This window comes from Microtus pennsylvanicus, chromosome 1 (assembly GCF_037038515.1).
Source record: "Microtus pennsylvanicus isolate mMicPen1 chromosome 1, mMicPen1.hap1, whole genome shotgun sequence".
Lineage (NCBI taxonomy): Eukaryota > Metazoa > Chordata > Mammalia > Rodentia > Cricetidae > Microtus > Microtus pennsylvanicus.
The window spans coordinates 74,025,190-74,040,971 of NC_134579.1; the positions used below are offsets into that span (position 1 = coordinate 74,025,190).

The 15,782-nt window shown below is 41.5% G+C and overlaps 1 protein-coding gene across 4 annotated transcripts in view; it reads right to left on the reverse strand.

Annotated features, from left to right (window-relative positions):
* Yeats2 (YEATS domain containing 2) overlaps window positions 1-15,782 on the reverse strand; it is a 96,022-nt gene that overhangs the window by 66,237 nt on the left and 14,003 nt on the right. For all 4 annotated transcript variants that reach the window (XM_075968987.1, XM_075968960.1, XM_075968978.1 and 1 more), the window contains 5 exons: window positions 13,845-13,942; window positions 12,976-13,068; window positions 9,186-9,431; window positions 7,437-7,552; window positions 2,359-2,520 (listed from right to left, as the gene is read on the reverse strand). In XM_075968987.1, the coding sequence (XP_075825102.1) occupies window positions 2,359-2,520; window positions 7,437-7,552; window positions 9,186-9,431; window positions 12,976-13,068; window positions 13,845-13,883 (656 nt within the window). In that variant the 5' untranslated portion in view covers window positions 13,884-13,942. The remainder of the gene's footprint in view (window positions 1-2,358; window positions 2,521-7,436; window positions 7,553-9,185; window positions 9,432-12,975; window positions 13,069-13,844; window positions 13,943-15,782) is intronic.

Below are 15,782 nucleotides of genomic sequence, written 5' to 3' on the forward strand. Positions count from 1 at the left end.
CCCAACCTTGATGTGAGGGTTTCATGACACATAGGTCATGTCTGGTTGATGTCCCTTGGAGTCCTGTTCTTTTCTGCAGAGAGATGGGGGTGGAGGTAGATCTTGGGGAAGGGAAAACTGCAGTTGGGGTGTATTCTATGAGAAAAGAATACAAGTTTTTTTTTTAAAGGTTCTACTTATGTAAAGAGCAATATCAGTAAAACAGGTTCTAAAGGTACAGTTCAAAGAGGTACTGACATGAGAAATTAATAGATAACCACACTAAGGAGGATGGCAGGCCATGAGGGGCTGCAACAGAACTGAGGTGTTTAAGGCTTTGTTTTCGGTTTTGACTTTTGGTTTGTCGAGACAGATTTTCTCTGAGTAGCCCTGGCCATCCTGGAACTTATTCTGTATACCTAGCTGACCTTAAACTCAGAGATCGCCTGCCCTCTGTCTCCTGTTTCTGAGTGCTGGGATTAAAGGCATGCACCACCAGCTGACTCTGGATTGAGGCGCTTTAAAGGAAGGAGGAAAGATGATCCAGAAAGTATAGACATGAAAAAGAAGACACTCCTTTGTACCGGGAATTATGGTGGTAGACACTTAAAAGAAATCCCACACTAGCTCAGAAATAAGAAATCTGCATTTATTAAGGGGTAAACTCACAAATCAGAATTCTCTGCTTGACAGGTTGAATCACACAACCCAAAGGAGCAGCCGACCGGGCATGAAGCAAGGGGAACAAATGAGAAGGGGCGCACAAACACTCGCTTCCCCGTAAATAGTAAGAGAGGCCATGCCCCAGTAGGCGGGCTAATACAGGCTGTAATACTTCCTACAGCACCTCCCCTTTTTTTTTAAAATAAGAGTTCTAAGCCTAATATAAAATCATATACAATAAGAACAAATATCTTATTCTAACTAGCTTAAGTCTTGTATAATAAATAACTTGGCCAAGTCATGAGAGGAAAGTAACTACACTTATTTAGTCTTCAACCCCATGAAAGATCCGAGAAGGGAAATAATGTTACTTGAGTGAGTAGGAAGTGCAATCAAGCAACTTCCAAAATGTGCAACAAATGACAGAGACAACTGGCTACCTGGACAATCACCCAAAGTCTCATTTGCAATGTTGAGACAACCAACTTTGGCTAAGGCCTATGGTAACTGACATACCATTTTCAAAGGCAAGAAACTTTTTAAAACTACCTTACCCTGTCTTGGCAGGATTTGACAGTTTTGTTTCATACAGAGATCATATATATCTCTGTCAGTGGTCGAGGTATGGGCATTTCTTTGCCCAAAGTCCCCAGTTCTGCCAAGAAGAAAACAAGCTCCCAGTGGAGTGTCTTTGGTGCTCAACATTCTCTAGGGAATAGATCGGTGTTGCCAGGAGCAATTGTGTCTCACTACCACAGAACTCTAAGTTAAATTAAATGCCATTTTCTACAGCTCTTTGAAGAGGTTGAAGATTATCTATCTATACAGAATATAATCTCTATGTATCTAAAGAACTTCATTAGTCTAACTATAAATATGAAAACATAGATGACCATTGATCTATAATTCTTAATACCTATATAACTTAAAGACTAACAATAAACAACTGTGTAATAAATGAGAACAATGACCTCCAAATGTAAACAATGTATGTATCTTGATCAGAGGTAGAAATGTACACTGTAATATGGTAAATATATACATCAATACATAAGCAATGTCTTAAACAGAGGTAGAAGCATACACACAGCACTCCTTCCTAGACCCAATACCACAAAGTAAGTGGGGGGGTAGGGGGAAGGGAGAGAGAGAGAGGGAGACAGAGAGAGAGAGAGAAGAGAGAAGAGAGAAAAGAGAGAGAGAGAGAGAGAGAGAGAGAGAGAGAGAGAGAGAGAATTTGTCACAGGGCCATGTTTTAGGAGTCAGGAATGAATACAATGTTCTGTAGCACACAGGGATTTCACTGACAATAAACCACAAGAGGATAGTAAAGGTTCTTAGGAGATATTAACATCACATAAAGATGTCCAAAATGCATCTAAATAACTTCACATAACTACCCACAACCATTCCATCTTTCTGAAAATGAAAACTGTACTAGGTAAGTCTACATACAGAAGAGATATCACTGGGATTACATCTGAGACAGCAAAATTATGAGGAACTTTAAACATTTCTGTAATGCTAAATTGATGTATTTAATTATCAGTAACATTTTATATGCACCAGTGCTTCAAGGCTACTAACACAGTACAGTGACAATGACAGGAGCTGACAGGTCCAGCTAGTGAAACCCTGCAGAGGAAACCACAGCTAGAGCTGCTTAATAACCAAGAGCAGGTACCGAGCGAGCACCTTATTAACAGGCATGCTCACCTAACTTCCACAAGGTCGTTTGGTTTATAGCTCGGATGAAGAAAAAACCAAACTTTCTTGACAAAGTGATTGATGCTGGGTTCTCTCCGGGACCCTCGGACATACACCATCCACTTATGGGTTGACTGGTCATTTTCTTCCCGCTTATCTGGAGGTATGTACCTGGAGAAAAAAAAAGAGACATAAATTTCTTCCTTCAAAGGTCTAATCATTTGTGCTTGTGAGATGGTTCAATGGATGAAGGCTTTCGCCACAAAATTCTGATGATCTATCTGAATATGATCCCAAGATTCCTTAAAAAGGTGTCCTGAGGCTAGGCGGTGGGGTGCACGCCTTTAATCCCAGCACTCAGCTCTCTATGAGTTCGAGGGCCAGTCGGGTCTACAGAGTGAGTTCCAGAACAGCCAGGGCTACATGAAGAATCCTGTCTCGAAAAACCAAAAAGAAGTTTCCTGACTTCTATGTATGCGCCATGGTGTGCAAGTTCATGGTGTGTACAAACGATGCACATGTACATACAATAATGATTAATAATGATAAATTTACAACAACCTCAAAACTGATAATTGGGGCTAGAACGACAGCTCAGTAATTAAGGTCGCTGACTGCTCTTCCAGAAGGTCCACAATTGATTCCCAGCACCCACAGTGTGGCTCACAGCTGTCTGTTCTGAGCCCTCTTCTGACCTCTGTGGGCATCAGGCACACATGCGGCACACATACATACATGAAGGCAAAACAAACACACATTAAAAAAATCTTAACCACTATTACTAATGAGCTACTGCTTAAAACAAGATTAAAACCCCAGCAGTAACAGTGGTCACACCTAGCCAGACTCAGTCTTTACTTTTTCTAAACCCTCCCTAGTCCCCATGCCTACTCATTTCCCGTAATTTTCTGATTATCAATCCCAAGTTAAAAGAGATCACTTGTCTGTCTGTCTGTTTATTTATTTATTTATTTTTACTAAAGATAGCTGTAGCTGTCTGGCAGTCCTGGAACTCACTCTGTAGACCAGGCTGGCCTTGAACTCAGAGATTCGCCCTCTGCCTCCCAAAAGCTGGGATCCAAAGACTTGCATAACCACTGCCCAGTCACACTTGTTTTCTTATATCAAGTGGGCACCTGAGGAAGAAATAAACTAGCATTTAGGGAGCTTCAGGCTTCCAGTCAGGTTTCAGGTAGGCAGTGTGGGATCCTCTGGTGCCTAATCACTGCAGGTAGCATCCACTGTCGTCTCCCTGAACACTCAAACCATTCCATGTAACAGTGAAAGGAGAGAATGATTCCACAAGGTGTTCACACACAAAGTTTTTAAAAAGGTTTTGCCAAGGTGGGCAGTGGTGGTGTACGCCTTTGATCCCAGCACTTCAGAGGCAGGCTAACCTCTGAGTTCAAGTCCAGCCTGATCTACAGAATGAGTTCCAGGATAGCTAGGGCTACAAAGAGAACCCTGTCTGGAAAGAACAAAAACAAACAACAACAAAAATATAAGTTTCCCCAAACTTATATACTTGGCAAAAAATATTTATGCAATAGATCATATTAGAAATTTTTGCCAAGTACAGTTTTACTCTAAATCAAAGACTGATCGACACATTAAGGTAAAGTCTTGTACCTTAGGAACATGACTTTTCTTTTGAAGTAACTGGAAGGTTTGGGAAAACTGTTCCTGGAGTCCTCTCCCAACTGTGATACCAGGTTAAGTAAAAAGTATTTATGGCAAACAGGCTTTGGCAGAAGCTGCCATTTTCCTCAGTCTGTATGGCTGGCTTTGATCAGGCCAAGGGATGCTGAGCCTTCTCCACAAACATTCCCGCCCAGAGACAGATGTGAGCGAGTGCACCCGTTCTTGTTCCTCATCAGCTTCTGGACAATTTCAGAGATTACAATGGGGTTGCTAAGTAGACTCTCGGGCTTCCACAGTTTGAGTAAGGAGGGTCATGTTTTCTGTCTTGGGCTTGAAAACTAAACAACCAAGGTGAACAAACTTACACCTTCAAATGATCTCTCCAGAATACAGTTTCAGCACTAAGATCCACCACAGAGAATTCAAACATCCAGTTCGTTTTCACAGCTAGGTCAGGTCAAGGAAGACCCAGAAATCTCTGGGAACACTGCTACAATGACGGACAAGTCACTGTTTTTGTCGACAGACTGAGAAGGACCTGGATGTTAAACTCTATCACACAGCGGTCCTAACCTCTGAACACAAAGGAGAACTTGTGAGATATAGTGACACTGTTCTGTAAAGTCTCCAGTGATACTAGAGGACAAAGACACTATGGAAGGACTGCCAAGTGTAGACTCCTGTAGGATCAGACCTAGGCAGGTTCTGGAAACCCAAGAAATACATATAAGGTTAAAAGTTAGGGGGCTGGAGAGATGGCTCAGTGGTTAAGAGCATTGCCTGCTCTTCCGGAGGTCATGAGTTCAATTCCCAGCACCCACATGGTGGCTCACAACCATCTGTAGTGAGATTTGGTGCCCTCTTCTGGCCTGCGGACACACACAGACAGAATATTGTATACATAATAAATAAATAAGTATTTAAAAAAAAAAAGTTAAACTGAGGGGGCTGCAAAGATGGCTCCACAGTTAAGAGCACCCACTGCTCTTCCAGAGGACCCAGGTTCAATTCTCAGCACCCACATGCAGCTCAGATACCTGTAACTCCAGTTTCAGGGGTCTGACAACCTCACAGAGACACACAAAGGCAAATAATAAATAAACAACAAACACTTTAAAAAGTTAAACTTTATACTTTAAAATCTTAAAGATGTATGCACATACAAGAATATTTCAGAACACTCTCAACTTCCATTTGTTGACTGAGTCAGTCAGTCAGTCAGTCAGTCAGTCAGTCACTCACTCACTCACTCACTCATAGGGAGCACATATGCTTGTGGAGGTCAGAGGATGACCTCTGTATACTCAGGTCTGTTGACTTTTATGTGCGTTCCAGGGTGGAGTTCAGGTCACCAGTCCAGCTTGGCAAGTGCTTCTACCCACTGAACTACCTTGTCAGCCCCCAAAGTATGCTCCTCTTCCATTTTTAAAGGATGTTTTCAAAGCTATATACCAATTCCAGCACTGAGAGGTTGAGGTGCGTGATCTCTGTGAGTTCCTAGTCAACCACGGCTACACAGTGAGGCCCTTTCTCAAAACAAAAATACATACACACTAAAATTTTCTAAATTTTAGAAATTTAGAGACACTGAAAATATCGCTATGATTAAAACAAAAACTGACTTAAAAGTATTTATGCCGGGCTGGAGAGATGGCTCAGCAGACAGGAGCACTGACTGTTCTTCCAGACCTGGGTTTCAATCCCAGCATCCACAAGTCTGCACACCCTCACACAGACATACAAGAAGGCAAAACACCAAGGCACATGAAGTAAAAATAAATAAACTATTTTTAAAGAAAGTCTTTCTGTTAAATGTTCATCAGGCAGCTAGAAATGAGACCTTTTTGATCTGATGATAAACACCAGTGACTTTATTATTTACAAGTCAAATCTCTTTGGCTCTCCTTTCAGAGTCACTAAAATCTTAATGTTGCTTTGTTTGTTTTTGTTTGTTTGTTTAGTTCTGAGATGGGAGTCTCACTATGTAGCCAAAGTTGTAACTCATAGAGAGCCTGAGTGTTGGAATTGGGGGAGGGGGGAGCAAATCACAAAATGCCATCACACATAAATCACTGAATCTTTAAATTTTATTATTTTTGTGTATGCATGTTTTGACTTCATGTATGTCTGTGCATCACATGTGTGCAGTACCTGCAGAAGAAAGAGTATGCTGTATTCCCTAGAACCAGAGTTACAAAGAGCCGTGAAGGGACTTGTGGGGGCTGGGCATTGAACCTGGGTCCTCTGGAAAAGCGTCCAGTGTTCTTAACCATGGAGCTATCTCTTTAGCCCCCTAAATCATTCCATTTCACAAAAGAAATAAATGGGTTTTTAGAAAAAAGAATTTGGTGGAGACAATGGCAGATAAATATGAAATGTTGAGATTATGGAAGTGGAGGAAAATGTGTCAAGCCAGAGTAGAAGGCAGCGAAGAAACCTTACTACCTTACTGGCTCTCGGAGAATGGCAGTGCACACTCTTCCGCCCAGCGTTCCAGACCCAGACACAAGCAGATCTCTAGAGTTCTAGCCCTTTTGTTTTCAAGAAAACAAAACAATATATAAAAGCAAAACCAAACAAACACCTAAAAAATACCTTTACAAATTTCACAAGACAGTGTAAGAAGCAACTGGGCATGGTGGTGTGTGTTCAACTGAATATGAACAATACAGTAGTTGAGGCCAGCTTGGCAAAACAGTGAGACACTGGCTAAAAAATAAATAAGCAGGGGATGAAAGATAGCTCACGGTTAAAAGCACAGGCTGCTTTTCTAGAGAACCCAGGCTGGTTCCCAGCACCCACATGGAAGCTCACAACTCTCTGTGACTCCAGTCTTGGGGAGCTGATAATTTTTTCTGGCTTCTGCAGGCACCAGGCATTCATGTGGAACACATACACACAGGCAACTCATATGTAAAGTAAAAATAAGTAAGTAAAGCTACGTGTAAAATGTATACTACCCTGTTTCTTTAGTGACATTCAAAATTAAACGCTTTACTGATTACCAGGGATAGTCATGGATATGGTCCAAGACAGAGTATCACAAGATCAGGGAAATTGTAAGATGGAAAGTTCTCATCTGGGCAGAGGTGGCGCACGCTTTTAATCCCAGCACTCACGAGGCAGAGGCAGGTGGATCTCTGTGAGTTCGAGGCCAGCCTGGTCTACATAGCAAATTTCAGGACAGGTTCCAAAGCTACAGAGAAACCTTGCCTTGAAAAACCAAAAAAAAGGGGGCAACTTCTCAGTTCTCTTTCTGATTTTGCTAAGTAAGGTGCAATATTACCCTCAGAATGCCTCTGGACCATTGCTTACTTTTAAAACAAGAGCTTGGAAGAAAGAATCCCCAAGCCTTCTCCCACTGTAACACCACAATAAAGAGGTAGTGAAGGCAGAGTATTAGTGTGTAAGTGCTAACTGACAGGAGACATTTCATGTATACTCACTTGGACACGTTGCCTACTACTATAGTTTTCTTTACAAAAAGCCGAGAAGTCTCATCTCCTGTGAGGTCAGCATTCCGTAGTTCCCTTTTGTGGGAGCCACTAACACTAGAAGTATCCTGAAAGACATGACAACCAATATTTGTATTCATGTAAATAACATTCAATAGGGTACTGGCATAATGAAAGGTAAGAATGAATAACTAACGTTTTGTCTTCTGTAGCCCAGCAGGCCTGGGGCCCACTATGTAGCTCTCCTCTGCTCTCCCAAGTGCTGGGAATATGGGCATCAGTCACACCTGGCAGTAGGGCTGTTTTAGATTTTTGTTAAATTTATGTTTTAGATTATTGAAGTTTGTGCTCACACTGATGCCCTGCCCGTGGAGTCTACAAGAGGGTGTGGGATCCCTGGTAACTAGGGTTATGATAGCTGTGAGCTGCCATGTGGATCCTGGGAACCAAACTCAGGTCCTCTGGAAAAGTAGTCAGTACTCTAAAGCATTGAGCCATCTCTCCAGCCTGTTTTTCTTTTTGTAAGAAAAAGAATTTAGTGAGTCTGGGGATGTAGCTCAGTTGGTAGAGTTCTTCCCTGGCTTGTAAAAAGCCTTAGGTTCTGTCTCCAGCACCATACAAACACGGCATGGTGCACATGCCTGTAACCTTAGCACTTAAAGAGGAAGAATACTGGTCAAACACAAGTAAATTCAAATGTTAGGAGCTCTGATTATGAGGCATCAAACTATGTGTTAATTTAGAAAAGGCCTCTTATTTTTTTCAATGATGGACAAATAAACTTATAATAAAAACATTTTTACGAAAAATTAATCAACTATCGATGACTGAATATATGGGAAATGATTGAAAGTTCCCTCTACCACAGAAGCAGTGGCTGTGAAATCAGTGGTCTAACTTGATAGTGACTCTACACATAAATATAAACACCAAATAACCAGGTACAGAACAGCTTCAATCTGGGCAGCCACACTATCATAGCTGGGCACAGTGGCACACTGTGATTCCAGCAGGCAGAGGCAGGGGGATCACTACAAGTGCCAGATCGGCCTGGTCTACACAATCAGCACCTGGCTAGTCAGGGCCTCATAGCCAATCCCTGTCAAGAAAAGAACTGTGTATTTTATTTTTTGTATGTCAAACTGCACCAGCTACTACTTAGACCTTCAGCAAGATGCGGAACTCCAACCCTTAAGGGTTCCTTTCCATCTGTACAGATGACATCCAAGAGCTCTGCTGCACTCTGGAGCACTCGCAAGTCAGAATGTCAAAATACACACAGACGGGCCAGAACAGCAGGGGCTTAACTCCCAGCTGTGATAACCACATACCATCAGCTGGATATAATGGTTCACACCTATAACCCGGCACTCACAAGGCCAAGGAAGGAGGGCTCAGCTAGCTTGAGACAAGCCTGGTTATGGCACAAGATGCCAAAAAAAAAAAAAAAAGACTCAGTCTCTCTCAAGTCCGGCCTATACAATGGTTCAATCCTGTTAGTATCACTACTTGGGAGCCGAGGCAAGAGATGCCTCAAGTTTTAGGCCAGCCTGACCCAGGTCAGCTACAGACCGAGACCCTGTCTCAAAGGATCAAAGATTCAGTTCTCTGCTATTTAAAATACATCAAACAACTCATTCCTAGAGTCGCTGGAAAACAGAAAATGGTGAGAATGCCCACACTTAGTAAACAGTGGGTCTTTTCTCCCCGAGCCCATCCTGCTCCCGTCCAGCACTGTACCCTTCCAGGATTCCGGCTAGATCTCTGCTCCACGGAGCTGGAGAGTCTCTCCTCCACGTCCATGTTGCTGTTATTGTCTTTGTCAGACAGGAAGTCATTGTGTTGAGATAGTGAGTCACTTTCAGAATGATTGGCAGATGGTGTTTCTGATCTCTGATTGGTAGGAGATGATGACCTAGAAGGTGATTCCAAAAATTTCTTGATAGCAGGGTGATTAAAAGCCATTGTATCAAATGTCTTTAATCCCTAGAAAAAATGAAATAGACAAACTTAATCAAATTCACCAATAAATAAATTTATTCCCATAAATTCTTTTTTTTTTTAATAATTATTTATTTATTTATTATATATACAATATTCTGTCTGTGTGTATGTCTGCAGGCCAGAAGAGGGCACCAGACCTCATTACAGATGGTTGTGAGCCACCATGTGGTTGCCGGGAATTGAACTCAGGACCTTTGGAAGAGCAGGCAATGCTCTTAACCACTGAGCCATCTCTCCAGCCCCTCCCATAAATTCTTATAACTAGCCTGCATCAAACAAAAGCTAGAATGACAAATAATGATCAGGCGTGGTGGCACATACCGGTGAGTGCATCACTCGGCAGCTGAGGCAGGAAAATCTGAAGTTCTGGACCACCCCAAGCTACATGACAAGAAAACGTCTGAAAGAGCAAAGTAAGGGCTTTAAAGTAGCTCAGCTGATAGAATCTAGCATGCACGAAGCCAGTAGCACATAAATGCAGCACTGCAGAACAAGCCTGCGATCCTGAGAGTCAAGCCAGTACCACATACATGCAGCATGGTAGAACATGCCTGTAATCCTAGCATCCAGAAGGTAGAAGCAAGAAGGTCAGGAATTCAAGATATGTGCCACTAACCCAAGAAGATTTAGTTTAAAAAGTACAAGTCAAGCAGTAGTGGCACATGCCTTTAATCGCAGCATTTGGGAGGCAGAAGAAGGCAGATTTCTGTGAGTTCAAGGCCAACCTGGTCTACAGAGCTCTGGTCTAACAGCCAGGGCTGTTACACAGAGAAAACCAAAAGAAAAAGATATACTAATAACAGTTTTAAAAATTAAAAAAAGTAAGATAAAAAGTACACAAAGCCAGGTATTGTGACTTATATCTACAATTGTAAGAGTTCTGGAATCTAAGTAGGGAACTTAGTTCAAGGTCAGTCTGGTTTATACTCCAGCTCAAAACAAAAACAAAAATATACAAATATACAGTATAAAAAGTGACACCACACAAGAGTAAAAAAAAAATAGCATTAGAAGTTTTAGAATCAGTAGCATAAAATGTTTTCCCACAGGCTAGTACAGTGGCCTAAATTTAGTTGTTTTTAAAACGGTACTGGCTGCTCTTCCAGCACTCATGTCAGACAGCTCACACTCCAGCTCCGAGGATACCGCTGGCCTCACTGACACCTGCATTCATGTGTGCATACCCAGACACAAACACACGTTTACAAAACAAATCTCTTAAAAGCAAAACAAAACAAACCACAACAAATATTATTACTGACTGTGCATGGTGCCCTACCTATAACCCCAGTACTTGGGAGGGAGAGGCAGGAGGATTGCAATTTCTAAACCTGCTATAAAGCGAGATTTCAATCTAACACACACACCAGTTACATAGTTATCAAAATAAAAATCCCCGTGTTATTTAAAAAAAAAAACTGGTCTGTTTAATTAATTAATTCAGTAACAAGGCTCTTCAGAGCTGTCAATGTGTGCTCCAAACTTAAGATCACTAAAATGAAGTTACTGACAGCTGCAAGCCAGCTGGGAACTGAACCCTACAGAAACCAACTGAACCATGTCTCCAGCCCATCCCTTAGTAAATCTTTTTTTTTTTTTTTTTTTGGTTTTTTTTCGAGACAGGGTTTCTCTGTGGTTTTGGAGCCTGTCCTGGAACTAGCTCTTGTAGACCAGGCTGGTCTCGAACTCACAGAGATCCGCCTGCCTCAGCCTCCTGAGTGCTGGGATTAAAGGCGTGCGCCACCACCGCCCGGCCCCTTAGTAAATCTTAATCGGAACATCAGGAGATAAAATCTGTACATTTCTAGACTATCAAACACCAGATTCTAACTCCTAATGGTAAATCAACAAAACACTAACCAGTTTTTCAAGCCAAGTAGCTATCACGGTGAGTCAATACTAAGTCATTTAATCAACGACATCAGAATTTGTGCTTGGACTAGATAGCACAACTTGTACAAATTCATATCCACCCAGAATCTGTGGCTTTATTCAGAAATAGCCTAAGGGTCTGTGGGTATTGCTGAATCGTAGATTATCTACCTATCATATGTGAGACCCTGGGGTCAATCACAGGCACAAGCACACACAGAGAATAGGAGGGTGAAAAAAGAGGGTCATTGGAGATGTAAATCAATTTAAAATGAGGTCATAATAGACTGAAGTCAATCCCAACCCAGGAATAAAATCTTTGAAGGAACCTTAGAAACAGAAAACTCCAGGGAAGACACCCAAGGGATAATGTTTTGCTTGACCATCTCCCCCTTTTCCCCACAGGGTTTTTCTGTGTAGCCTGGCTGCCTGGAACTTGCTCTTTAGATCAGGTTGGCCTCAAAACCCAGAAACCCTCCTGCTCTGCCTCCTGAATGCTAGTATTAAAGGCATGTGCCACCACTGTCTGGTGTGGGAGGTCCTTCTGTCTATGTATTGCTTTTATTGGTTAATGAATAAAGAGATGCTTTATGCCTATGGCAGGAAGAACAGAACTAGGCTGTATGCTGGAAGAAGGAAGGCGGAAGGAAAGACGCCATGGAGCAGCGTGTGGCCAGAGTCAGACATGTTGAAACTTTGCCAGTAAGCCACTGCCACGTGGCGATACACAGATTAATGGAGATGGGTTAAATTAATATGTAAGAGTTAGCCAATAAAAAGCTAGAGTTAACGGGCCAAGCAGTGATTCAATTAATATAGTGTTTTTTTAATATTTATTTATTATGTATACAATATTCTGTCTGTGTGTATGCTTATAGGCCAGAAGAGGGCACCAGACCCCATTACAGATGGTTGTGAGCCACCATGTGGTTGCTGGGAATTGAACTCAGGACCTTTGGAAGAGCAGGCAATGCTCTTAACCTCTGAGCCATCTCTCCAGCCCAATTAATATAGTTTCTGTGTGATTATTTCAGGTTCAGCTAGCTAAGTGCCGGGAACTAAGAAGCGGCCTCTTTGCAACAACTGTACGTCCTATTTAGACATTTTTTTTTATCTTACTGATATTTCCTTGTAGATTATGGTATCCAATTTTGTGTGTGTATGGGTTGTATGTGTGTGTGTGTGTGTGTGTGTGTGTTTCACTGGCACTCTGGGCTTAATACACCACTGCCAGGGGGGAAAAAGGAATAAAAATGTTTAATACCTAGCATTGAAATGTTATGATATCTAGAACTTACTTTTAAATGTTTTAGAGAAAACAATAGAATTTTAAATTGATGAATCTACATGGCATGCAAACATATTAACGATCATTATAAAGTGGCATTTGGAAAGCATAATAAGGCAAACAAAGCAAAGAGGAAGAACTAGGGCGAGCTGCAGTGAGGTCTCCCTCCTGGATCTGAATAGCCTGGTAGAACAACACTAGCAGTCAGTAGGCAAAGGGCAGGATACCTCAGAAAGGCAGGCAGGCTTATTAAATTCTATTGGTCTATGCAAAAAATGACTCAATGGTAGGGAATCCACACTGGCTTGACTTCTCCCCAGAGAAGGAAAATGAAGACTTAGAAAAGACTGGGCTATGAATACTTACCTCAGAAACCTTCAGAAGACCGGCAGAAGCGTAATAGTTTGCTACAATGCAGGCACGGAGCTTATCCATCATCCTTCTGGCTTCAATCAGTCGCTAAAACAAGTGAGAGTTTAAATGTTGCTTAAATATGACAAATAATGACGACATACAGCCACAGAATAAACTCAAACAAGAACTCAGTTCTTGAACCATATCAATAAATAAATAACTTTCACCTAACTAAACTGGCAAAGATAGCAACTGAAGATGCAGTTCAGTGACTGAGAGCTAAGGTGTATAAACAAATCCCTGGAGCCTATGCTTCTATCCCAGAGCACAATGGGGATGGGAGCAGTGGGCACGCTTCCCTGATCAGTAACATCTTAAAAGAATAACATTGATACACATGGTGTGTATGTGCTTACTTATCAATATATTCATTAACAATAAAATACTGAGAATATCAAAAAGAATTATTTTAGGGTTGGAAGTTGGAATAAAACGTTTTATATTTTCTCCAATTTCATTTATTTATTTTGTTTTTGTTTTGTTTTGTTTTTTGAGAAAAAAAGACTCGTGTATCCCAGGCTGGCTTCAAGCTCCCTACGTAGCGCAGGATAACCTTAAACTTCGGGTCCTACTGTCTCCACCTCCCAAGTCCTATCCCTTAGCAGGGTAATTCTTTGTTTGTTTTGAGATAGGATCTCAACTATGTAGTCTTGGCTGTCCTGGAACTTTTATGGAGACCCAGTTGTCCTAGAACTCAAGAGTTCCATTTGCCTCTGCCTCTGGAGTGCCATCATGCCCTGCACAAGAAATTTTTTGAAACCTCATCAAACCTATTCTTTTCCCTCCATGGATGTAGTGTTTTCAATTTATCGGTATTATACCTGGTCAATGACGTCGATCTCATGTTCCTTATTCTTCATTTCAAGAGCAAACTGCTCCTTAATAATTGTCTCAATTTTCTGCACAGCTGCATCTCGAGCTACATAAAGAACACAAAGCATACCCCATTAATCATTAGCTACCTTGATTTAAATCAGCAAAGAAACCCAAGGAACAGAAATTACTTTGGGTTCATGGGACAATATTCTTAGCAAACACACAAAAGTACACAGTTGTATAATCTATTCTTGATTGGTTCCAAGAGAAAAGTATGTTCTTTTTTATCTGCACGAAACTATATAGGATAGAGAAGAAAGAGGTAAGCTCGCTCTCTCTATGGAGGCCAGAAGAGGGTGTCAGACACTCTAGAGCTGGACTTATATGAAGTTGTGAGTTGCCCACTAAATGCTTGAAACAGACATCAGGTCCTCTGGAAGAGCAGTAAATGCTCTTAACTGCTGAGCCATCTCTCCAGCCTTCAAAATACATACAATTTTTGTGTCAGATTTAAAAAGATAAATAAATCATGAGTCAAAATGTTAATATAATTGTCGATTTGATTTTCAACAGATTACATGATAATACATCTGAACCTTCAATCTCCACTAGCAGCCACGAGCAGGGTTAGACTTGATCAATGTTTTCCAAATTCCCATGATTCACATATGCTGAAAGTGTGTTTTCAAATGTTCATGTCATGTAATCAAAGATTGGTCCTCAGCGGACTGTGCTATTGGAATGTCTTCTTAAGTCTAGGTGTGGCCTGGTTGGAGGAAGGAAGTCCAAGCCTAGAGAGATACATCTTATCCTACGCCCCCGTGGCTCACTCTTCCTCCTTCAGCTTCTGGACTGTTGCACAGTAAACAGCCTCCACTACTACAAGAATGATGTCATGATACCCTGCCTCACGTCAGGCCCACAGCAATGCAGTCAGCCGCGCTCTGACGGAAACCTCTTCTCCTTTGACATTTGACAGCTAATACACAAGTGAAACCCTTAATGAGCACAATTAATATTTTAAAGTAATATCTTATCCTATTTAAGAAACAGTACCCATGAAATAACCTGATAAGGTCATTCTTATTTATATACACATGAAAATAATATGGAACTATTAAAAACCTCCATCTATGTATCACCTACAATCACCTCACATAATTATCCCATAACAGACATCAAAAAGCTTTGATTTTATATTATTGTTTTTAAAGACTTACTTTCTTTTTAATCATGTGTTATGTGCGTGAGTGCAGGTGCCCATGGAGGCTAAAGACGGCATCAACTTCTCTGAGCTGGAGTTCTAGGCCACTTGACATGGATGCTGGGAACCAACCTTGAGTCCTCTGCAAGAGCTTAGGCTGGAATGATGGCTCAGCACTTAAGAGCACTGACTACTTTTACAGAGGACCTGAGCTGGGTTCCTAGCACCCACAACGGCAACTTACAATCTCCATCTCCTGTAACTCCAGTTTCAGGGGATTCAATGCCCTCCTTTGCTCTACACAGGAGATGCATGTGCATGGTGCATAGACATACATGAAGGCAAAATACCCATATACATAAAATTTACAAAAAAGGAAAAAGCCAGGGATGGGTGGGGTGATGGTGTACACCTTTAATCCCAGCAACCAACACTGGGGAGGCAAAGGCAGATCTCATAAGTTCAAGGCCATCCTGTTCTAGAAAGTGAGTTCCAGCAGGGCTACACAGAGAAACCCTGTCAATAATTAAATAAATATTTGAGGTCAGGTGTGATGGTTCATGCTTTTAATCCCTTCACTCGGGAGGCAGAGGCAGGTCAATCTCTGTGAGCCAGAGCTACATAATAGAGACCTTTTCTCAAAAAACCGAAAGGGGGAGAAATTTTTTTAAAAATAGAGAGGTATGCAGTTTTAACCACTGAGCCATCTCTCCAGATGCCAAAACTCTGATTTTAAGTT